The sequence below is a fragment of the Denticeps clupeoides genome, chromosome 19, assembly GCF_900700375.1.
Source record: "Denticeps clupeoides chromosome 19, fDenClu1.1, whole genome shotgun sequence".
In the NCBI taxonomy this organism is placed as follows: Eukaryota; Metazoa; Chordata; class Actinopteri; order Clupeiformes; family Denticipitidae; genus Denticeps; species Denticeps clupeoides.
The window spans coordinates 18,024,173-18,048,190 of record NC_041725.1 but is presented as its reverse complement, the minus strand read 5'-3'; the positions used below and the strand labels follow the sequence as shown (position 1 = coordinate 18,048,190).

The 24,018-nt window shown below is 47.9% G+C and overlaps 2 protein-coding genes across 5 annotated transcripts in view; one reads left to right on the top strand and one right to left on the bottom strand.

Annotated features, from left to right (window-relative positions):
• The window catches only part of ano8b (anoctamin 8b), a 22,840-nt gene extending 9,295 nt beyond the window's left edge, over positions 1 to 13,545 (bottom strand). For 3 of the 4 annotated variants that reach the window (XM_028962644.1, XM_028962646.1, XM_028962647.1), the window contains exons 1-9: positions 12,783 to 13,545; positions 5,451 to 5,561; positions 5,052 to 5,184; positions 3,538 to 3,676; positions 2,664 to 2,760; positions 2,156 to 2,272; positions 1,646 to 1,773; positions 1,229 to 1,390; positions 966 to 1,118 (exon numbers count right to left, since the gene is read on the bottom strand). In XM_028962644.1, the coding sequence (XP_028818477.1) occupies positions 966 to 1,118; positions 1,229 to 1,390; positions 1,646 to 1,773; positions 2,156 to 2,272; positions 2,664 to 2,760; positions 3,538 to 3,676; positions 5,052 to 5,184; positions 5,451 to 5,561; positions 12,783 to 12,990 (1,248 nt within the window). In that variant the 5' untranslated portion in view covers positions 12,991 to 13,545. Of the gene's footprint in view, positions 1 to 965; positions 1,119 to 1,228; positions 1,391 to 1,645; positions 1,774 to 2,155; positions 2,273 to 2,663; positions 2,761 to 3,537; positions 3,677 to 5,051; positions 5,261 to 5,450; positions 5,590 to 12,782 lie in introns of those variants that run through there. The other variant, XM_028962648.1, reaches the window with a different exon arrangement.
• Positions 13,169 to 24,018, top strand: gtpbp3 (GTP binding protein 3, mitochondrial). Its single transcript, XM_028962653.1, has 9 exons — positions 13,169 to 13,823; positions 14,519 to 14,769; positions 14,876 to 14,962; positions 16,435 to 16,637; positions 18,363 to 18,435; positions 19,266 to 19,409; positions 19,877 to 20,042; positions 22,112 to 22,423; positions 22,889 to 24,018. Exons 1-9 carry the CDS (start codon positions 13,651 to 13,653, stop codon positions 23,118 to 23,120), a joined length of 1,641 nt encoding a protein of 546 aa, XP_028818486.1. The 5' UTR covers positions 13,169 to 13,650; the 3' UTR covers positions 23,121 to 24,018.

Genomic DNA, 24,018 nt, shown 5'->3' with positions numbered 1-24,018 from the left:
TAATGGGGCGATAATAAATATCAATAAACCTTGATCACCTGGCGACTGGAAGTGTTTTATATTTCCTTGATGTTTAATGAAATTCTGCAACTCGTGTCCTCTAAGTGCCACAGGTTGGTGTGAAATTGGGAGTATTTGTCAAGTATTTTGAGGTATTGTTTGTGCATTGTCCATCTCCCACCACCCATCCTCACCACTTTCTATAGAGGGACCATTGAGAGCATTCTGACCAGCTGCATCACTGTCTGGTTTGGGAACTGCACCGTATTGGACAGCAAGACCCTACAGTGGATAGTGAGGACAGCTGAGAAGATCATCGGAGTCTCTCTTCTCTCCATAACAGATATTTACCACACGCTGCATCAGGAGAGCCACCAGCACTGTGAATGACTCTACACGCCTCTCACGTGCACTCTTCACCCTCCTACTATCCGGAAAAAGGCACCGAAGCATTCGGGCCCTCACTGCCAGACTCTGCAATAGCTTCATCTGTAATTTTATCTATCAATGCAGCCTTCCATTTTGCACTATTTTACATTTCACTCCAATCTGTCTGCCTCATTGTTGTCTACATGTTTTAGTTAAATGCTCCTCTTGCACCGCCTGTGTCCCCCATTTGCACTTTATGTAGCACAGTGTGTCTGTGTCGCACACGTGCACTCTACGTCCGTATGTAACTTTGTTCAATTGTTCAAATGTTACGTGTAGCACCAGGTTCTGGAGAAACTTTATTTTGATTCACTATGTACTGTCTAACACGTATACAGCCGAAATGACAATAAAGTCAACTTCAACTTCAACTTCACTGCTTCCTGTCTGTGCTACAATGTATCAACTTGTCCATGTCGCATGTTGCCAGCTGTTGCATCACAGTTCCGAGAGGAACATCTCATTATGAGAGCCGCTGATGACAATACTGTCATCCGAAACCTTGAGAGATGCTCGGCGCCGCCGTCGGTCCTCACCTGCAGTTCGAAGCAGATCAGCATGGCCAGGAAGACAAAGCAAAGGCATAAAATACAGATGGGCAGGCTGACCAGCCACCTGAAGACGCGCCGTCTCCACGGGGGATAGTAGAACTCCTCGCAGCCTGTCACGGGGCTACAGCGCATCACACCCTGTCAGGCAGGGAAGTTCAATTTTATTAAGAACAGTAGGCGTATCTACGAACGTGATGCAATGAGGGCAAGAGCACATAACATGATAGGTATCTTGGGGATTTTTTTACCCGAAATTGCGGCCGGGGCTCCTCCAACGATTCCGCCGGGGTGTCCAACGTGCCCCACTTGTACGCCAGCTCCGCCCCCCTCCGCTTCCAGCGCTCCAGGAAGAGCGTGGCCCACACCACGTTAAAGAGGGCGAACACGACACAGCAGATATCCCGACTCGTCTGTGTAGAGACGTAGAGAGCAGCAGATATGAAGACCACCTCACCTCGGGCATGGGGTCCTTCTGAAAGCAACTCTCTGCAGAGCAATGTATTATATTTATTTCAAAATGAACATGCCAATTGCTGCAATTAATCTGATTGTGGGCATCTCGGCCTCTGCAATAATCTTTAACAGCGATTAATCAGCTTCACACTTTTACTTCATCACATCATTTTCAGCCCTTGCAGGTGACCTTCTCCCACTGCGCTGGTCACCTGATCGGATTCGGTGAGCATCCACAGCACAAAGCCGATCACAGCGGGGTACAGCATGGAGGTGGTGTAGAAGCCCAGCCAGGCGAAGTACATGGCAATCTTCACGCCAAAATAATCACAGATGTCATCTAACGGGGCAGAGAGAGGGACAGACGAGGAGGAAAGGAAGGGGAATGTCATTCAAGGGGGAAAACGGCGGTACGGAAGTGGCGGAAGACGATTTACTTCCGAGACCGCCGATGGGTAGCAGTGCCACTTTTAACACAAAGTCTGCTTTTATCTGAGAATTGGGAAAGTAAAAGAGAAGAAGAGGGAATTCAAATCAGTAACCAAATGTTGGTGTGGGTGTGTCACCTCTGGAAAACGATCGTGAGAATATGGGATCAGTTACAAGTTAATTACTTTCAATTGGATTTGGTCGTAAAGGACAGCATTGTATTTTTAGAACAGACTGCAATGTGTGTGTGTGTGTGTGTGTGTTTGACCTCTCCTCTGAGGACACTGACTGACCCAGCGGCTGCTTCTCACAGACAGCCTGGACCCAGGACTTCATCAGCTGTCCCAGAATCCTCTGCTCGTGGAGGGGGAAGACCTGCCGAATGACACCCCTTGCTTTCAGCTCTGGAACTGAGTCGAAGACGGAGACAACGTGTCAGCAACGTACAGGACACGCACACACGCCTACAGAGGGGACAGCTGCGAAATGTTAAACACACACACTGACGCTAATATATAAACACTCAGAAATAAAGCAGGGGGTCAAGAACACACACGTCCGCACAAAAACGCAAGCAAAACACACAGACCCACTAATGCAAACACTCACAAATAAGGGACACCAGACGGACAAATGCAGGAAACACACACACCTCACCCCTGAAAATTATCTAAACCCGCACTGGGTGTCAAAGCCTTTTTCAACTGATTGAAAACACAACCTTTTCCATCTCATAAGCGAGGTGAATATGCATTAGCAAGTAGACAGTTTTTTTAGCAGTCAACGTCAAAAGTGTCTTACTAATGGGCTGCCCTTCCAGGAAGTGGACGTTGTGGAGGACCTCTCCCTGCTTGGCTCTCAAGTTGTCCAGCCAGTACTTGATGATGCTCTGGCGCTCCTGAGAGACACAGTTGAGAGAACACTTTCCCGCTGAACCTCCATCTTCACACACAGGTAGCTTTGTTAAAACTAAAGATTGCGAACTGCTTTGAATAATTATTTCAGTGTCTATTGGGGTTTTGGAATATTTTTTGTGGGGTTTTTGGGTGTTTTTTAACTGTATTTGAGCTGGAAACACCAAAACAATTCATACAATTTGTACAAAGTTAAACATTACTTTTTTTTACAGAATTTACCAGATGCCCTTATCCTTACAATCAGTAGTTACAGGGACAGTCCCCCACTGGAGACACTCAGGGTTAAGTGTCCTGCTCAGGGACACGATGGTAGTAAGTGGGATTTGAACATGGGTCTTCTGGTTCATAGGCGAGTGTGTTACCCCACTAGGCTACTACCACCCCCTAAACCATTCATAAGATCTAAAACTTTTGTGTTATGAGACAGGAAAACCAGGATGCTGTGAAGCTGTCACAGTTGCAACTACAGCACATCACAAAGACGTAAATCCTTTACTTTCCAAACTCATGCTGCCTCCTCCGCCCGTAATTCAAATTTGCGCAGACGACACTAGTTCCTGATGTGAAGTTCCACCCACACGCTGCAGCTTGTTTACAGAGTTCTGCTGACAGAGGAGTCCAACCAGGACATTCAAGCTAAGTTCACAAACCAAGAGCTTCAGGGTGAGAGGACAGGTTTACAGGCCCTTCACAAGGCAGAGTGGGACAAGTTTCCCCTCTCCGTCCCATTGCCGCGTTAGGGACAAGACTCTGCTCACCTGCGACGTGAAGAAGCAGAGCTCACTCTCGATGTTTTCGTAGATGTAGTCTTCCTCGCAGGAGAAGCTCCGGGTTCCTCCCCCGAACTCGGGCTTCACTGACTTCCTCAGGCCCATCCCCTCAGCACCTCGCAGTAAACTGCAGAAGACACGAACCAGCACACGCACATCTCCAGAATAAGGGACTTGGTGGGAAAACTCCAGCGACCTGACAGGTCAACACTAGGGGAAATTCACTCTGGAACTTGATTTAGAATATTTTTTTAAAAAATCACGCTGTCTCCATGTGGACACGAAGATTGGATATGCCAGATTGGATAGAAATGTTCCCGTTTTAGATAAAAATGTCTGGACAGGCCTGAGTGCTTGAATAGTTTTGGATAGACCTGACAGGTCAGCACTAGCGGTGTTGAAATTAAAAGAAAAATTCACTCTGGAACTCGTTTTAGAAAATTCTAAAAAAATTCACGCCGTCTCTGTGTGGACACGGAGATTGGATAGGCCGGATTGGATAGAAATGTTCCTGTTTTTGAGAAAAACGTCTGGACAGGCCTCAGTGCTGGAATAGTTTTGGATAGACCTGACAGGTCAGCACTAGGGGTGTTGAAATTAATCTCACGATCGATGCATCGCAATGCACACATGGACGATTCTGGTTAAAAAGTAGCGCCGGTTGCGGCCTGATCTGAGTTCGGCCTCGTCCACGCGAACACTGGAAATGAACGCCCTCTGAACGCCATACACGTTTTTTGCTTTGTAATTTCAGCGGTGTTTGGCCGGGATTTTATGAGAAATTGATGGCAAGTACACGTTGCATGCCGCCTTTACTTGACGTCATCAGGAACGCGCAGTCGGCCGAACGCTGGTGCTGAACGCTCATCTGTCCCAACAGTTGCCGTTTAAAAAATCGTCAGAAAAACGCCTGGTTCAGGCGTCCGTGTGAACGAGGCCTTAACTCTCATCTCACTGACATATTGAATCGTGACACCTCTGGAGAATACGTCGCATTTATGTACAAAATGTTTGCTTGATGCCTAAGTCCAAGTCGTAACAGGAAGCACCACTAGATGGAGCTAGATGGAACTCATGCAAGGTAACAGCGTCTAATTAAAAATATTAAGTATTCTACTTATACTTGAAATAACAAGGGCCAGAAAATAACACCTCATACGGCGACACTCACTCACAAAAAAAAAAGAATAGAGCAAAGTTCCACGAGCAGAATCTGCCGCGGTGTCGAATTTCCTACAGAGACCCCACCAAAGCAGCTCATGCAGCCCCGCCCTGTGCGTTTCAACTGAAAACGGGTTTTAAGGAGGACATTCACGGTCCCCAGCAGCTGCCACAGACGAGGCCATGACCAAACCTCAGCTCCTTTACATGCCACTCGGCGCACATGCGGATATCTAACGGCATTGCGCCATCGCTCCGTGTCTGTGTGAAGCCATATTTAGACGCTTCGAGACTCCGTAACCGGACGCCGGCAGCGGTAATTAATTCATGAGGCCACTCACTTCTCGTACGTGGCCGTGACGAAGAAAGCATACACCCGGGTGTGCTTGTGGTGCCGGATCTGGATGATGAGCTCCGGGATTCCCAGGCGGATGTGGTTCAGCAGCCATAGCAACGTGTGGTCATCGGTGGTGTCTGTCGGGGGAGAGAGAGAGGGAGGAGGACAGTCGTTTACCGGCGGCCAAGACAGAGGTGCTCAGGGCTTTATGATCTGGGGGGGTTTAAGGCGAGACAAGAGGGACAAGAAGAAAGAAGAATATTGAATAGGATAAGAAGGATGAATATTAATGCTGGATTACGTGCATGTGGGTTAACAAGCCTTGATAATGCAATCCGGGGCGTGTGAATTGATCGTGCAAAGGATCGTGTGTGTGTGTGTGTGTGTGTGTTTGATACAGCACCTGAAAAAGTCATAAGCACGTCACAGTTTTCCGTGGGCACCGTCTTCATCCACGACTTGTGGGACATGATGTAGCGTCCAGCCTGCAGCAGCCGCTTGCCGAACAGTTTGTCTACGGAGGAGGAGACGGGAGGGAGTTGGTCACCTTTGCCACGGTGCAGCGGAGCTCTCCTCGCCGCCGGCCCCCGCCACGCCTCGCCCCAACGCAAATGTCACCCACCTCTGCGGTGCAACCAGAGAGGCTTTTTTTTTTTTCTCCTTGTGATGCCGGTCAGCCCCGTGTCAATATTTAGCCGCCGTCCGAAGGCAAAGACAAACGGTAACAAATGGAGAAACGAATACGCCGCAAACATCCGATAACGCCTCAGCGTGGAGAACTCGGACAGAAGGAGCAGTAATAATAATAATAATAATAATAATGTGGTTTCAGAAAACCATTTTCCCAGACGGGTCGCGATGCATTTACTACAGTAATGTTTTTTGTAATAAATACAGTGAAAGCTGCAGGAGGACAATTAAAAAATAATAATAATTATTATTATTTTTAATTAACAGCACAAATCTGCAGCGGCTTCTTACACAGAAGGGACGCAGTTTTAGGGGAAACGTTCCTTGAATGAGCCCCCGTTTGTGATTGATTATAGGTTGATAATAGGTTCTGTGATTGGCAGGGTGATTATAGGTTATAAAACCGTGTATATTTCCTATTCGGGAATAAAAGAGAAGCTGCGGCGAGTGTAAAACGCGGCCGTAGGTCCTCGGAGACGCTCGGTCCCCAGCTCCGAGGGGACGCGTCAGGCAAAGCGACTGGACAAGCTGGAACCGCCGTCCGCAGCCTCGCTCAGCACCGCCACAAATCAACGGCCTTCCCGACGCGCTGACTCAGAAGCCCTGACATTTCGCTGAACCGCCTCCCGGCGCGCGACCAAGGTCACAGCAGCGTCCCCGTCATAAATCACAGCGCTGCAGATGACGTGACAACAACACACACACACGCACACACACACACACACGGCTGAACGAGATGGCGAATGAGAATAACGCCTTTATAAAATCCGCCTTTCAGAAGGCATCTGTCAACGCATGCAAAGCATGTGCGGCGTGCTCCGTTCTTTTATTCCCATGCCTCAAGCACGACGCACATCAGGACCGCGTTGGAAAGCGCTCCTCGCTCCTCGCCGTTGTTCCGACAGCCGACCTGCTCGCCTGCCAAAATGCGGTAGTGCCAATGAAAACTCTGGACGGCGCATATTTCATTCCAGTCCGCGATGCATAAATATATCTGAGGCGTTTGTGCCGTGACTTCGGCCAGAACTTTCGCAACGTTCAATGCGACAGTCAGCCAATTGCACAGACCCCCACTGTCCAACTGTGAGTTGGCTAGAGCTGCTGGGTTGCGGAAAACTCCAACTCAGTCCCAAAACTTGGAATTTTGAAGGCATCAGCACAGCGACACATGGTGTACTCAGATGGTCGGCGTCTATTATAAAACCACAAGCACTTCCGTTCAAAATGCCCTGGTTCTCCAAGAAAATTATACTACAGGGTGGGCCACTTACATGGACACACCTTAATAAAATGGGAATGGTTGGCGATATTAACGTCCTGTTTCCGGCACATTAGTATATGTGAGGGGGCAAACTTAGTGGCCATTTTGAAGTCGGCCATCTTGGATCCAACTTTAGTTTTTTCAATAGGAAGAGGGTCATGTGACACATCAAATATATTGGTAATTTCACAAGAAAAACAATGGTGTGCTTGCCGTTTTTCTTTCATGAGTTATTTACAAGTTTCTGACCACTTATAAAATGTGTTCAATGTCACTAACCATTCCCATTTTATTAAGGTGTATCCATATAAATGGCCCACCCTGTGTATTAATAAGTAATTGAGTAAGAAATAATTGCTGAACTAAGATGATTGCAGAAGGTTTTTTTATAAAAACATTCAAGCGAGCGCCGCTGCATTAGTGAACACAGCATCAATCCGCTGGAACTGTTTCTAATAACGTTCCACTCTACACGCACGCAAATATTTCCAACCACTGACAACACGTGTGTGTGTGTATATATATATATATATATACACACACACACACACACACACACACACACACACACACACACACACACACACACACACACATCAATTCTGAGTATCAGTTTGGTCATGTAAAGTATAAAATCATTTTAGGTCAGCCTAGATCTATAGTAGACTAGAGTCCCCAGCTGATGCCAGAATCCCTTGGGCCGTTTAAACAGCACCTCTATTCACCGCCCGTCACAACAGCCGCGGCCTACAAATTAGGAGGGAGAATTCCCACCATGCACTTCTCCCTGGGCGGCTGGGCGCGCTGGCCCGCCGGCGGACATAAAGGCGGCCATTTCATTGTGCCCAAGTTCACTGGGGCTCTTTGTTAGTCGGGTGGAGAGAGAGGATCGGTCGGTTGTCAGGTCCCCTCCCCGGCTTCTCCCGCGCTTCTGGACGTCCGCGCTGGACATTCTCATTTAGGCCGTGCGTGACGTGAATTTTGATTCGCCGAAGTCCGCGCTGATACTTTTTTTTTTTACCCTCAACCCTCAGATGCTTTTCTGCCAGTCTACGGACAGGGAGATTTGTTTCTAAGAAAGATTCAGGTCTGTATTTTTTGCCACAATATTGCTTAAAGAACTGAATTTGTCACTTTATATGACTTTTATGGATGTCAAAAATCTAATTTTGACAATTTTTACGGAAGAGCAAAAATGATGATAACTTTGTGTTATGATTGTGTCATTCTTTTAGACATTCTTTTACTACATTTTTATTTGATGTGCATAAGTACCACCAATAAATCGTTGATCGGTCGGCATCAACCTCCAGAACTGGTGAAAGTTCAGCTCTAGAAAAATTCTTAATTTGAACATCACTTATCGGCCTAGAATTCAGTTCCGTACAGACTGTGCAGCAACTCTGGATGTGCCGTTGTGCACATACCAGTTGGGTACAAAGAGAAGTGGTGGCAGTGGCCCAGTAGGGTGGCAGTGGCCTAGTGTAGCGTCTCCCAACCCTGGTCCTGGAGGGACGTCTGTAAAGAGTCTTCACTCTTAATCAGGCTGCCCTACCAGGTTGTGAAGATTGTGAAGATATGTGGGTTGGATGTTCCTCCAGGACCAACGTTGGGAAACACTGGCCAGGTGGATAAGACACTCGCCTACGAACCAGAAGGCCCAGGTTCAAATCCCACTTGCTACCATTGTGTCCCTGAGCAGGACACTTAACCCTGAGTGTCTCCAGGGGGGGACTGTCCCTGTAAGTACTGATTGTAAGTCACTCTGGATAAGGGTGTCAGGTAAATGCCGTACATGTAAATGCAAATTTAAGTCCATTAAAGGATGATTTTGTCACAATTATCTACATCACAGACGGCAAAGAAACGGAGCGATCCCAGATCCAGAGACGCTTTTTGCACGATTTGTAACGTCCCTCCAATCACGTAATTCCGCCAGCATAATGGAACTGAAGCAGTACTAACATCCCATTACTCTGGTCCATTACAGTTCAACTCTCGTCAGCACTGGCAACTCAAAATCCGGACCACTGGTCACCAATACGAGGCTGTGACTTCTTCGCACGTGGCGCTAAGACGGACACGCCCGTGAGACCGCGGCGTTGGGGGGAAACCGTACACCTGGGAGGCGCTTGGACAGGAAGTGCGTATCCGTGTCGGCACGAGACAGCAGCAGGCTCTGCTTCCAGTCTCGGCCCGGAAAAACCAATCAGGCGACGGCGGCGTTCCCGTCATCGAGGCCCATCGTGAACCTTTTAAATGCTTCTGGCAGCAGGAGACGCTAAATTATTAGCGCCGGCAGCGGGACAAGTCACACTTCCACGACGCGTCGGCTCATTTTCAGGCAATGATCACACAATCTCTCACACTTTCACGCAGCCTGCACCATTTCAAGAGGCCTGAATTAAACATCCGTCTCTTTTAAAAGCCGCAGCGGCGGGGCTGCAGAAACGGCAGAGCGTGCGCGCGTGTGTGTGTGCAGGAAACCGGCGAAAGAGCCAACGCAGCATCAGCCGCCAGGGGAGATTACGAACCAACAAGTCTAGTGCTGCTGGACGTTAAAATCCCTCCTCGCCAGATCCTTCTCAGTGACAGCTTCTTCTGTGTTGGTTAGGTGGGGCCTAGCGGTTAAGGAAGTGGCCCCGTAATCAGAAGGTTGCCGGTTCGAATCCCGATCCGCCAAGGTGCCACTGAGGTGCCACTGAGCAAAGCACCGTCCCCACACACTGCTCCCCGGGCGCCTGTCATGGCCGCCCACTGCTCACTCAGGGTGATGGGTTAAATGCAGAGGACACATTTGACTGTGTGCACCGTGTGCTGTGCATCACATGTGACACATCACTTCACTTCAATTTCTCTTGGTGGAGGATGGCGAGTCGGTAAGAAATGTACAGGCGTACGCGGGAGGAGTCGCGCTGGAAAGTATTCAGGGAAATAAGTTCAACGCTGACTGTGGACTTATGACGGTGGACATTTTCTCCGTCGGGCGTTGGCCACCAAACAGAGATTAGAACTTCCTGTCTGTTTAAGCGTAAATCGTAACACCTTCTTGAGACCATGGTTTAAAGATGGAACACCACTGGTGCAGAGCTTGGAATGAAAGGAATCTCCAGGTTCGGTTTGGCCTACCGCAGAGGTCGTGTTTGCAACAGAACAGAGTCCTCCGATCCCGATAATTACCAAGCCGCCACTTCTCTCCGCCCGTTTACTTCTGTAAATCCCGAGGGCGTACGTGACCATGTTAGTTAAATCGGTTCACAACCTCTTCCCACACTAAACAAGATGTGGCGCATTTACAACAAGAAGCGACTGTTTGCTAGTTAGCTGTATGTAGTTAGTAGTTAGCTTGCTAGTTAGCTGTATGTAGTTAGGAGTTAGCTAGTTAGCTTGCTAGTTAGCTGTATATAGTTAGTAGATAGCTTGCTAGTTAGCTGTATGTAGTTAGTAGTTAACTGTTAGCTGGGTCAGTGGTGGCCTAGCGGCTAAGGAAGAGGACCTGTAATCAGAAGGTTGCCAGTTCGAATCCCCAAACCGCCAAGCTGCCACTGAGGCGCCACTGAGCGAAGCACCGTCCCCACACTCTGCTCCCCACCGCTCACCAAGGGTGATGGTTAAAAGCCTAACCCGAACCCTGACACATTTCATTGTGTCACCATGTGCTGTGATGCAGTGTCTTAGCATGAAACGAACCAGAGGGTCACAACAGCCGCCGCCACCACCGTAACAACTATTGCTTCAGGGGTTTTCAAATGGACCAGTAGCATCATAATGGACACGTATTGTACACCATGACACTGGTCTGAACTTTGGACTTCTCCACCTCTACAACTGTAGGACTTTTTCTTTTCTTGGACAAATCATCACCAGCCCTGCACTGATACCAACTGCAGGCTCACTCTACCCTGGAAGGGGGTCCCTCTCTGTATCACTCCTTCCCAACGTTTCTTCCTTTCTCGCTCCTTTTTTCCTAGTTTTTCCTTGTGTGCAGAATGGTCAAGTGTGGGGGGTGTCAACTGTAGGGCCTGTCAAGGCCCATTGAGATGTACTGTATGTGATTTTGGGCTAAATAAGAAATAAATGTTGTTGTTGTTTCACAATGACAATCACTTCACTTCACTGTATCTGGGAGAGGGGGAACTGACTTACCCGCCCAACAAAAGGAACCCAAAACCATCAGTAGGATGTTTTTCACAGCACAGAAATCCACCAAGTTGAATTTCCTCCGCTGCTCGTGGCCTCAAGGTTCCCGGACGATGGTGACTACTCCAGTCCCCGCCTGGAATAATGGAAGCGTGACCAAAGCCGTCCCAAAGCCCTCCTGCTGATTTCAGCTCCTATTATTGGAGTTTTTACAGCGTCTAAGCGGCGCACTGGACCAACGCTGGCTGAGATCTTTGCCATTAAATCTTTTAATAAACCACTTCACCACCAGCCCTGTAGGCCCATCATGTGAGGCTAGAGACGATGCACCCTTCATCACGTCTGGGGAACCATGGTGCACTGGGCCCAAAGTGACCACTACAAACCGGCAGCCTGGCGGGCAACACACTCGCTCATGAACCAGAAGACCATAAAGTCCCAGGTTCGAACCCCACTTACTGCCATCGTGTCCCTGAGCGGGACACTGAACCCTGAGTGTCTCTGGGGGGGACTGTCCCTGCCACCACTGACCGTAAGACGCTCTGGATAAGGATGTAAAGTCGAATTTCGGGAGACGGTAAAGCGTTCGGTTAGACGGCAGTAGGCGGACGGGGAAGCGGAGCGGAGCCCAAATTCTCAGCAGCGCGGCCAGCGCCTGCGGCGCGTTACAGTCAGACGTTTATCTAGGCTAATTGTCGGAAACCAAGGTCACCTCCACCCAGCCCCCCTCGGATCACCAACGCGCAGCTCGGCGGCGGAAGACGATCGCTGGTTCCAGGGCGTCCATGTTTTAGCCCCCCGTCTCTGTTCGATCTGTTCAGGTGCCAGAGGGGCTGCGTGACGAACCATACGGCCCATATGACTTCATAATCCGGTCATTAACAACGTTCAAATGGCGAGGATGACGAGTCACGCGATCTGTACATCTAATGGTCAGAAGAACCACCCGTCCATCTTCTGCACGGGTTTATTGCAATAGTTCGCCGAAGGCTGCTTTCTTGGGAAATGTTTCGAGGCCACGTGGTTGAATGGGTGAAGAAGATATTTATACACGTAACGGGATCGGAACGAGTTCTCAGATGGCCCGGAGGAGTCTTGGTGTCACCAGAGCCCGGTGCCCAAATATTTCTACTGTCACAGCCACACACACCTGACCAGGGGGACCACGTCACATCAGGGCGACATCAGAGTTCTAGCCGCGTCCTGATTGGTCAGCGTGTTCGGCAGAGTCCAGCCTCGGCCCCCATGGCCTCTCGGCCGGTGCTTCTCCTCCCGAAGCTGTTTCTTCAGGACTGTTACGTGTTAAAAAAAAAGCCTTTCGGATGACGGGCCGAGAGGGACCCCGTCCCCGGAACCGCGGCTTCTGTCCCCCACCCCAGAGAGACGGGACCGCCCTGCGCGCCCCCGCCGCGTCGCGACGTCGAGTCGGAACCGCGGCCCGGTTCGGGAGGAGGGGCGTTGGTTTTTATTAATGATAATATAAGCGATATTAATAATAATAATAATAATAATATTGCAGCGGTCCTCAGCGGCGTTTGACCTTAAAGGCCGAGGACTTTCTTCCGATTCGTCATCATCATCATCATCATCAGACAAAAGACTCACTGCGTCCCCCACCTCGCCCATCCACCTGCTCCACCTTACCCAGCACCCCGGAGGAGCCTGTGCTCGGCTCCGTCCTCTCCCCCTCCGCCTGCGCTCGGTGTCGGTGCCGGGAGGTGTCGGTGTCGGCGCTGGCCGCCGCCGCCGCTCCCGTGTCGGGCATGCCGTCCAGATGGGGGGGTGCGGGCCGCGTCGCAGATCGTCCGGGCGTCAGGGCGACATCGGGTGGAGGCGGGGGGCTCAGACGCATCCGCGGCTCATCCTGGTCGCTGCAGGACGCGTTCCGGGAGAGGGAGACTTTCCCCTGGAGGAGGGACAAAGACGCGCACTGCCCCCGGTCTCCTCCTCTTCTTCCTCCTCCTCCTCCTCCTCTCACCCACCCAGCAGCACGGGCTGCTCCTGATCTTCCACAAACTCCTGCAACTTGGTCCCGAATGCGTGGTGGCTACAGCCAATCAGCGCCCAGCAGGAGGGTGACCTGGCGTCGCTTCTACTCGTGCGCTGTCACCTCTGGACCCCAAAGTCTGCTGTTGTGGCCGGATAACGATTCGTTCGTCACCAAAACGAACCTTTGTCCCGATCATTTAAATATTTCAATGACGATCGACCCAGCAGCATCTTCCAAAGGAAGCCCCGCCGTCCCACCACCCTAGAGCAGCCACATGGGGGCCAGTAACTGTGTCCCTGTGCAAGTCACCAGTAACGCTGTCACTGCCAGAGATGCGCTGGATTTACAACAACGTGGCCTCCGAGTTTAATTCGAGGTTATTCAAGTAGAAGCGTGTGCGCAAAAGCAGCACGGCAGCGCCGCCGGCCGGAACGTCGGGGAAGAACCGCTGCGTCCGCACGGACACAATTTAGCGGCGCGCGGTGGGCGGCGCTTCCATTGATTGACGGACGCGACGGACGAATGGCCGTGCGGCGTCGTGACGCAGCGGCCAATGAGAGGGCTTCGACCGCGGGGAGTCCATGTGGGAAATGTTGTGGTCGCGGCGTCTTCACGAGTGGCGGCTCCGGCCCGATCCGTGGATCTGGCGGCTGTGCAAGTGACGAGATGTCCGCCTTTTTAGGCGGAGCGTTAAGGTCTGAACATTGGTTGCGTTTCATTAAATTGCATTCCCCACAACCTTACCTGCATATAGGAAACCATACTGCTGTGATTTTCTGTAAGGCACATCATGTTTCCTAAATTACTTTTCTTCATTTTTTAATAGTGGTTTATATTTCTGGCAATTACTTTGGTAGATTCTCACTGCAGGCATCAAAACTATGAATGAACACGTGGAGTTATGTACTTAACAAAAAAAAGGTGAAATAACTGAAAACATGTTTTATATTCTAGTTTCTTTGCTCTGATTACTGCTTTACACACTCTTGGCATTCTCTCGATGAGCTTCAAGAGGTCGTCACCTGAAATGCTTCTCCAACAGTCTTGAAGGACTTCCCAGAGGTGTTTAGCACTTGGTGGCCCCTTTGCCTTCACTCTGCGGTCCAGCTCACCACAAACCTTCTCGACTGGGTTCAGGTCCGGTGACTGTGGAGGCCAGGTCTTTGTTAAGTACATAACTTTGAATGAACACGTGGAGTTTTGAGGCATTCAGTGAGAATCTACCAACGTAAATGGTCATGAAAATAAAGAAAACATATTGAATGAGAAGGTGTGCCCAAACTTATGGCCTGTACTGTATGCAGTTGGTTTAATAACAGCCCAACTACGAGTTTTGAAATAATATCTTAGTGTAGTGATCATCAATGTTTTTTTTTTATATTTATAACAGGAGCCGTGCATCACACAGACTGTGGAGCAGCGCCCCGCTTTGTGCAACTGACACCATCTTTGCCCTTTCCTCCGGTCAGGGGAAGTGTGGGGTGGCGGTGGTGCGCGTGTCCGGCCCCGCTTCGGCTCTGGCCCTGCGCGGCCTGACCGGTCCGGACCGCCCCCCTGCCCCGCGCACCGCCGCTCTCCGCAGCATCTTTCACCCACAGTCCAAGGAGATTCTTGACCGTGGCCTGGTCTTTTGGTTCCCTGGTCAGTTTAACCCGCAACCTTCACCACATTCACACATGTTCTGAAAATGGAATTCATTGTCATGCATGCTGTTCAGGCTTTATGAGTGAGATTCTCTCCAATTCAGGTCCTCACAGCTTCACCGGGGAAGACAGCGCAGAGTTTCATGTACACGGGGGTCCGGCTGTTGTAAGTGGGGTCCTTGATGCACTTGGTAGGTTTTGTTGCCTTTTGGCGTTATTTTACAGGATAAAAGCCAGTGAATTCTGAATGAATGAATTTTCACTATACACATGTACAATGAGATTAAAAGTGACATTTATGTAGGACAAGATAAAGTGAAAAAGTTCTACAAAGTGTCCTATGTACACATCATTTATATATGGCACTGTTGTGATGGACATATGAAGTAAGAACTAGATATTGGACAATGAGATTAATAACATTGCATACTCTACAGATAAATAAATATTGCACAATAAATAATAATAATAAATATTGCACAATTTGATGAATTGGGGGTGCATATGAGAGTGTCAGAATGGTAAAAGCTTTTGTGGGGGAAAAAAACTCTCCTTGAGTCCTTTTGTTGAGATTACATTGATGCATTGATTAGGGATTCTCAAGTCTGGTCCTGGCAACCCACTGGTTCCAACACCCCTGATCTGTCCAGTCAGATCCTTTTCTGTCTGGATGAGGCATTTACATTTACAGCATTTAGCAGAGCAACTTACATAAATGCTTTGAAATGTCCATCATGACCGAATCTGTAAATACCATTACTTTAATTAAAATATATCTGTAAGAATCCTTTTTGATGAAAGAAAAAGGTTTTTATCTTGCGTTTGAAGATCTTTAATGAGCATCTAGTGGAAGTTCATTCCAAGACAGAGAACCTTGAGAGATGGTGGTATTTTATGAAGGAAAATATCCCACAACACATTGGTGGTGACATTGTGCTGCTGTACAACTAGAGGGCAGCACCGCATAACTGACTTCGTCATGACTTTCTGCGCTTCTGTTATTGAGATCTCTTCTGCACGAAATGAAGGAAAATATTAATACTTTATAAATGAATACAATGGAGATATTTTTTTTTATCTAAGTAAATCCTATTTGAGAATATTCTATAACAGATTTATTTAACATCAGTAGACATGAACCCTTCCACCAGGAGACAAATAACAAAAATACTGAATATTCAACCTGATATTCTTCATATATTAAAAAAAAAAATGTATTTTAATACCTTGTCACTCGGGAAGTAGCAGCAGAGCTCCTCCTCTTGTGAGTATTTGAAAAATTAATACTTCATACTTAACACGTACGAGAACTTGTCATAAATAAACGGAATACAGATTTCTGTCCTGTTCATTAGCATCAGGGGCTTGTTTTATTGTGCCAATAGATTATAATGAATATGCTTTTGCTATCTGAAGTGCTCTTCCTAGTATTATGATTACAATAATATTGCTGGTGTTATCTCACTGAGGGAAGAGGAAATGTCCCGGTGGAAAAATGTTATAACATCCGTGAGCAGGGCTTACTGCGATTAAGCCTGGTGAAGGCACTGTTAGAGGAGCCGAAGGAAGTGGCTGAGTCTGCAGGAGTCGTGCCAGTGCCTACCTCTCCTTTAGCGGTCTCCATTAAATGAGTAGTTGGCCCTAACAGCCTGTTAATTTGCAGGCTCCCTCCCCGGCCTGCGGCCCGCAGAGGCCGGCGAGTTCACCAGACGGGCCTTCCACGCCGGCAAGTTGGGCCTGACAGAGGTGGAGGGGCTCGGAGACCTGATCCATGCGGAGACCGAGGCCCAGAGGAGGCAGGCCCTGCGGCAGATGGCGGGAGACCTGGCTCAACTCTACCGTGACTGGAGCCAGAGGCTCACCCAGGTTCACGCTCACCTTACATTTTGACATGGACTTTTACAGCGTTTAGCCGTATTGTACATCAGTGCATTGTAATCCATTTCTGATCTTCATACCGGTATATGTAGACTTAGGGCACTTTTACAGGCTTCAGTACGCTTCAATCAAACTTAATTTTGTTTCCCCCTTGGTGCTCCGAGAACCACAAAAAGAAGTGGCCTCTACAACTCTGGTGCGGTCCGCCTGGTGAGAGGTGTCTCTACCCGATTTGGACCAGTGTTCCGAGTTTGGACTCCGAAAGCCACCATAATACGGCCTAAACCTAACCCTAACCACGCATGCGCAGTCCAAACCGGGTTTCCAGTCCAAATCAGGTTGCGGCAAGAATTGGTACCGAAACAAAACAGGACCAAACGCTATCACTTAAATTCATAACAGTGAATTATGGGTAAATTTTGATGTTTTTTTCCCACAGTTCTGTATGGTTAATGCACGCCACCTCCTGTGTTGGTTTGCCTTTGGCGACTCCAGTGCATCAGCATATAATTTTCAAGACGTAGGCGCGCTACATTTTCAAAATGTGCATTTTGCCTAAAGTGGTAAATGCATGTAATATAATATAAAATGGCTAGGGCAACAGACAACCTCCATATTTGTTTGCGTATAAATCTGACCAATCAGCGGAGGGAAGTAGTAGCCTAGTGGGTAACACGCTCGCCTATGAACCAGAAGTCCCAGGTTCAAATCCCACTTACTACCATTGTGTCCCTGAGCAGGACACTTAACCCTGAGTGTCTCCAGGGGGGGACTGTCCCTGTAACTTCTGATTGAAAATCGCTCTGGAAAAGGGCGTCTGATAAATGCTGTAAATGTAAATGAAAGTTCTCATGTTACTTGAAGCGACGCTTCGTTCGCGTTTTTCCTTGTGTGAAAGGAAACCGAACCAAGAGGAAAATGATACAATATTACAAACCATTTAGTTGCTTTGCTTTCGGACTGCACCTGCACCCACAGGAACCCTATTAAACCCTATTAAACTGGGCCCTTCTGTTTACAATGGTGAAAGTGACGTGATTGTCATTGTGTGTCATTGTCATCAATAGGAAGTTGTTTCCAGCACTGAGGACCCAGGACTGAAAAGACTGTCAGCTGTCATCAGATATAAAAAGATCTAATTTTGATACACATATAAGGTGTGAGAGCGGGAGCCACCCCACATGCTTTTTCCATCAACAAACACAACACTGAACACACAGAGGAACGTTCAAAACAAAACCCGGCCGGGCTTCTTCCACCAGTCCAGAGCGGGACATTCCCCAGAGGTCTGCGGAGACGTTAGACGTCCTTTTTATAGCTACTGTATATGCGCTGGATGTATACCGCGGGTCACGGCGTGCTCCCCCAGCCCATTGTTCGCGCCGGAGCGTGATGGACAGAGCTGAGGGCAGCTTGGTAGTCGAGAACAGAGATCAGGAGACGGGATATCCTGCCCTGGGCGAGAGCCAGCCTGTCTTTGGCACATTCAACGCCCTTGGGGTTGAGGGAAAAAGGGTGATCCCATGGCTCTTAATTCTGAGAGAGAGAAAAAAAAGGGATTAAATTAATTTTTAAAAATCTATCAAAATTCTCAGGAACCGTCTGAATGGATTTCCCTTCATGTCTACACTTTGCTCAGGTGCATGTTTAACACGTTGTTCTGGTGAAATATGGAAAGAATGCTCCATTGTTTATGTTGTTTTTCACCGTCAGTGCTTGGCTCATGTTGAAGCGTTCATCGACTTCGGCGAGGATGATCTCATCGAGGATGGCGTCCTAGACCAAGGTGGGCGCCCATGTTCCTCGAGGAAATAAAAACAGCATGGCCATGCAGCCCTGTCCCTGGGGATCTGTGCAGGGGGTCTTCCTGTTTGTGCTCGTTCACTCCGACCATAAGGAGGCACCGAGATAGCAGAGATGAGCAGAACTGCTGAAAGGACAGTTTCCTCAAGGAAACCAGAGGAAAAGGGGGGACGCAGTAAGAATTAGTTTCTGTCTCAGAGCCTCCGAGTTCGTACACAGGAATTGGGTGTCAGCAGCAGACGCATCTTTAGACCAGCAAGTTCTTTTGTTGGGAGGGCATTACTGTTAAAAACCCACAGTGTGTGGTGCTTTTGGGGCATTTTGGAGAATTTGATGACTGAGCTCTAGAGTGGTTATCACAAGGGCATGTCTTTCCTGCCTTTGTGTCCAGGATAATTTACTTATTCTCGTCTGGGAACTGTTCACTATCTGGAATTAAACACGCTTGTGCTATTTGCTCAAGCTGGAGTTTAATGTATTCCCATTTCTCTTGCTGTCATGCTGTTAATTACTTTTACTTCCCTTTAGACTGAGTATTGAAATTTACTCAGAAAAATAACTTTATAAATATAAACTAATTCTGCCAGTTCTCAAATATCTATATTGTTTAACAATATGCAAATTATGAGATCTATTGTATATCAGAACTATACATATAATGGATAATTGTTTCCAGTTCTTACCTTTAGAAATATGTCTATTTCTTTCATTAAATAAAGAGTGGGCCAAGAACTGGTCCCTGTGGCACCCGGGAAGTTACTAGAGGGGCTTGGACCTGATGATGTGGTTGACTGATTTATTTTCTCTCTTCAGTGGATAATTCTGTGGCTCAGCTGCAGACTGAGATAACCTGCCACCTCCACGATGGGCGCAAAGGAGAGCGACTTCGCAGTGGCGTACAGGTGGTCATCGCCGGAGAGACCAATGCTGGGAAGAGCAGCCTCCTCAACCTGCTCTGTAAGGGAGTTCAGCCAAACCATTCAGTCATCAGAGCACCAAAAAAAGTTAATTCATTATTCATATATGAAGTCATTACGTGGCTCATTTGTCAACGTGTTTGTTTAAAAGTCAGTGTCCGGTGAGCATTACGAATTACGCTTGTCAACTTTTTGAATCGTTCTTCCACTAAACTGCTTCCTATCCAGATAACGCCCTTATTTATCACAGATCCTGGGAAAGTTTCCCCTGGAGATTTATCTTTCCCTGTTTTAAGAGGGTAGACTGATATGTCATCTGTCACAATAGTCTGGTTGTGTTAAATATGTTGGACGAACTTAAAAATACACAGAAGAATATGGATGTTGGTTAGTTGGTAACGATTGTAGTTGTTTTTTATGCAGACTTGCATAAAATGCTGTGTTTAAGGGTGGGAATGAAAAAACAGAGGGCTTAGCTAACCGATGAAACAACATGTCCTTGTTCAGGTCGGCGACCTGCGGCGATTGTGTCGCCAATAGCTGGAACCACCAGGGATGTGGTGGAGACCTGTCTGGACATCGGCGGGTTTCCTGTGTTGCTGAGTGACACGGCCGGCCTGAGGGAGACCGCGGATGCCGTTGAGCAAGAGGGGGTCCGCCGGGCCCGGGAGAAGTATGTTGAAGACGAATTTTTAAGTAAACAGTGTGGGCAGCAGTATTTTAAGGCTCCCTGTGAGAGGAAGCATTAAGAACAGGGAAGTGCTCAGTAACAGAGGAAGGAAGAGGCAATCAGTAACACTTTAGCCGCTGGCATTACCGCCTGTCTCCATTACGTACCATACTGTACGAACGTCAGAGCCCTGCACATTCCATCAAAAACAGCATCACCTTTTCCATTCATTTCCATTACTAATATAAACACATCCCTTTCATTTAGTCTAAATTGTTTTCTGGTCAAAATAATCAATTATATTCTCATATATTTCTTTTCACAGTATGCTCATGAATTAATATGAACATATGGAAGTGTAAAAATGGAAAATTATTTGAACCCCAAAACATTACCACCGCTTCATATGTATACTGATTGTACAATGGGCTTTGACAGGCCCTACTGTTGACACCCCCAACACTTCTGCACACAAGGAAAATCACCACTAAAAAGACTAATGGAGAAATAAAAGGGAGAAACCTTGTGAAGGAGCGAGTGGGAGAGGGGGCAGTAGGTGTCAGAGCAGGGTTGGTGCTGATTTGTCCACGATAACAGTCCAGTAGGTGTAATGGCAAGGTCGGTATTAACATAGTGAATTGGAGAAAGGACCGAACAGTGCAGAGTAGGTTTCAAGTCTGTCAGTCCAGTGTCATGTAAAGTAAAGTAAGTGTAAAGTGAAGTGATTGTCACATGTGATACACAGCAGCACAGCACACGGTGCACACAGTGAAATTTGTCCTCTGCATTTATCCCATCACCCTGAGTGAGCAGTGGGCAGCCATGACAGGCGCCCGGGGAGCAGTGTGTGGGGACGGTGCTTTGCTCAGTGGCACCTCAGTGGCACCTTGGCGGATCGGGATTCGAACCAGCAACCTTCTGTTTACGGGGCCGCTTCCTTAACCGCTAGGCCACCACTGCCCCATGGTCTACAGTGTATTATGATATTGGTCCATCTGAAGATCCTGAGGCTTCAGTTGTTATATCTTGGACAGCCTAGATGAGATGAGTCATGGTATATATAGACTTAACTGTTAGTCCATATATACTGTTAATGCATACTACTAGATAAGTAGTGGTAAGTGATATGGTGAGTGTCCATCTTAGCTCTTAAACATTGCAGAGGTGAATGAATGCAGTCTTTCAAATATTACTAATAATACGGATCCTTGGGGCACACCATATTTGTCCAATGCGTTCCCAGAACATTCACCATTGGGCGATTCTCTGGAAAATGAAACCAAAATGCAAAAAAAATTGTGTAATATTTGGCACTTTTACTTTAATATTTAATGTGGAACATCATTTAAATTCAGTGTATTTAAAAAACTGAAGGTTTTGCAGACATTTTAAACATGGTTACTTCTCGCGATGTACATTTTTGTTTTTTTACTAATATCAATGGAATTCAAAGCAAAATATTTTAAACCAGACATCAAAAGTTTAGGATGTTATATAGTGCATCAGGTGTAATTAAAATATTCATATTATGGACTACATTTTATCTCTTAGTACTGTGTTAAACTTAACAGCAATTGTGTAGCTTTTAGACCAGTGACATTGTTGCCCCATGCATCACGTCTTGTACATCACAACATCTTGGTCATTTTAGTTGCATATATTGGTATTGCATAAATATTACTTTTATTCAAGTGTTGCACAGTTTTGACACCCATTATTACATACATTTGGATGTGTGGAATAACTTGGAATAAATTGGAATAACTTCTCAGTACCATGTTGTTCACTCTCACGCCAGATGCACAGAGATTAATGACCTGGTCGGGTTATGCTGTCAGTTGCGTAATAGGCAGGTAACGGTGGGTGGACGGGCGTGGCCGGATCACTGTCTCGCCTGGACAAAAGCAGCATTCGTATTTTGGTTCCCCTGTTTATGTTGGAGCACTACGTCAGCATCAGCATGAAACGTAAAGGCCGAAGGCGTGCTGCCTGGATGAAGTGCTTCAGGCATGTGACCCAGTGGAGGAAGGAGGTCTCAAGAGAAAGCGTCCTGTTCTTTCTCCGTTCTCCAGGGTGGAACAGGCAGACTTGACCCTGGTGGTGGTGGATGCCACACAGCTTCCTACAGACCCACTCCAGGTTCCTGTCTTCCTGGGCGCCCATCTTCTGGCCGTGCTACCCCATGGGGTCGGTCTGGAGGAGTCTTTGAGGCACTGCATCCTGGTCCTCAACAAAAGTGACCTCCTCCCAGTAGAGCAGGTCGAGAAGACACAGACGTTCCTCAACAAGAACCCGGGTCTTCCTCCTGCCTCGCTTCTGTCCTGCCATACCAGCCATGGGCTGGAGAACTTCATGACATCACTGCAGAGTCGGCTTAGTTCTCTGTGAGTCCAAAAGTCGAGTTTTTAAAGGTCCCCTGACATGAAAATGTCATTTTTTTTAACATGAATACGAGTTCCCTTAGCCCCTTTGGTCATTCTGCTTCACCATTCAGAGAGCGGCAGCTCAGACGGTTGGATCTGGAATTCCTCACATTATGTCGTCATATAGGCCATTCGTTTTATATTCAGGAAAAATGCAGACACGACTTCCTGTCTGCGCCAAACGTTGCGGTTGGTGAATGGTGCTTCTAAATTCTATTGGCCTCTCTCCTCCTCATTAGAATTTAAAGGTACAGACACCGAAACGGAATTAGGGGACACAAAGACCGATTTACAAGAAAATATGTCAGGGGACCTTTTTAAAATTTGCCACCCGGGATATTTAAGGCTTAATGTTGCGTTAATGAACAGAGAGGCGGGGCCTGTAGGCGTGGGTGTGCTGAACATCTCTCAACGTTTTCCTCCCAGGTGTGGAGACCCCCTGGCCGGGACGCCCAGCCTGACGCAGGCGCGCCACCGGGCCCACCTGCACGAGTGTTTTCAGGCCCTCGGCCAGTACCAGCAGTACCGGGACGTGGACCTGGCGCTGGCTGCTGAAGGCGTGCGCCTGGCCCTCACCGGTTTGGGCCGGATCACGGGGAAGGTGGGAGCGGAGGAAATATTGGACATCATTTTCAGGGACTTCTGCATTGGGAAGTGAAACATCAAAGTTGTACGTCCAGGAATGTTCTGGGCCTCTGTGTGTGTGTGTGTGTGTGTGTGTTTTTTTTCCTCTCTCTTGCCGTATGGGAAAGCAGAGTTTTTGGGTCACCGTACTCAGTCCTTTGTTCTCCTGTCAGTCTCGCCGTAATTTAAATATTTATGCCTCTTGAACTCCTGACCTCTGCCGAAGCTCCCTGGTTTTTACGACCCGTACGTTCCACGGCGCGGCTCTCCCCCCGCAGGTCCTGGCCTGCAGGTTTCCTTCAGGTCACAGCTGTGACACACACACACACACACACTCAGTCAGTCATAATGAAGCACTGTGATTACACAGATATCCGTTTCTCAGGGTCACGGCAGGTTTATGCTCCTGGGTTAATTGAAAAAGCACAGAGCAAAATAAATGTCTGGCACCGTTTTCGTAGAGACACCTTGTTGTACCGGACTTGATTGTTCTGAGTTGTTTTTGCGTTTGCGGCTTCGTCGTCCATTAATCATGGTTCAGTGTTGGTCAGGGGTGGCAGCGGCGTTGAGGAGGAGTCGTGGGTCACACGTTTCTGCAGACGAGAACACACGTGGCCGAGAAAATGCGGCGTTGAGGCTGTTCTGATGGACCTAGTCTGATGGACGGCCAGTGACGTCCAGCTCCACGACCGGCTTCTGAACTACCGTGAAACTGTATCCGTGTAATATAACAGGAGGCGGTATTAAACATCATTTTCTCACCATCCAGCCTTGCGGCTGTGATGATTTAAAAAAATCATCAGCTCACTTAGTGCCATTTTCATCTCACTTAGTGCCAAAATGCTCGGAGGGGAGTTCCTGCTGCTGCACCAGATGTATTTTCCTATAGAATACATTGTTTTGTGCATAGAAATAGAAGACAAAGGCGTCCA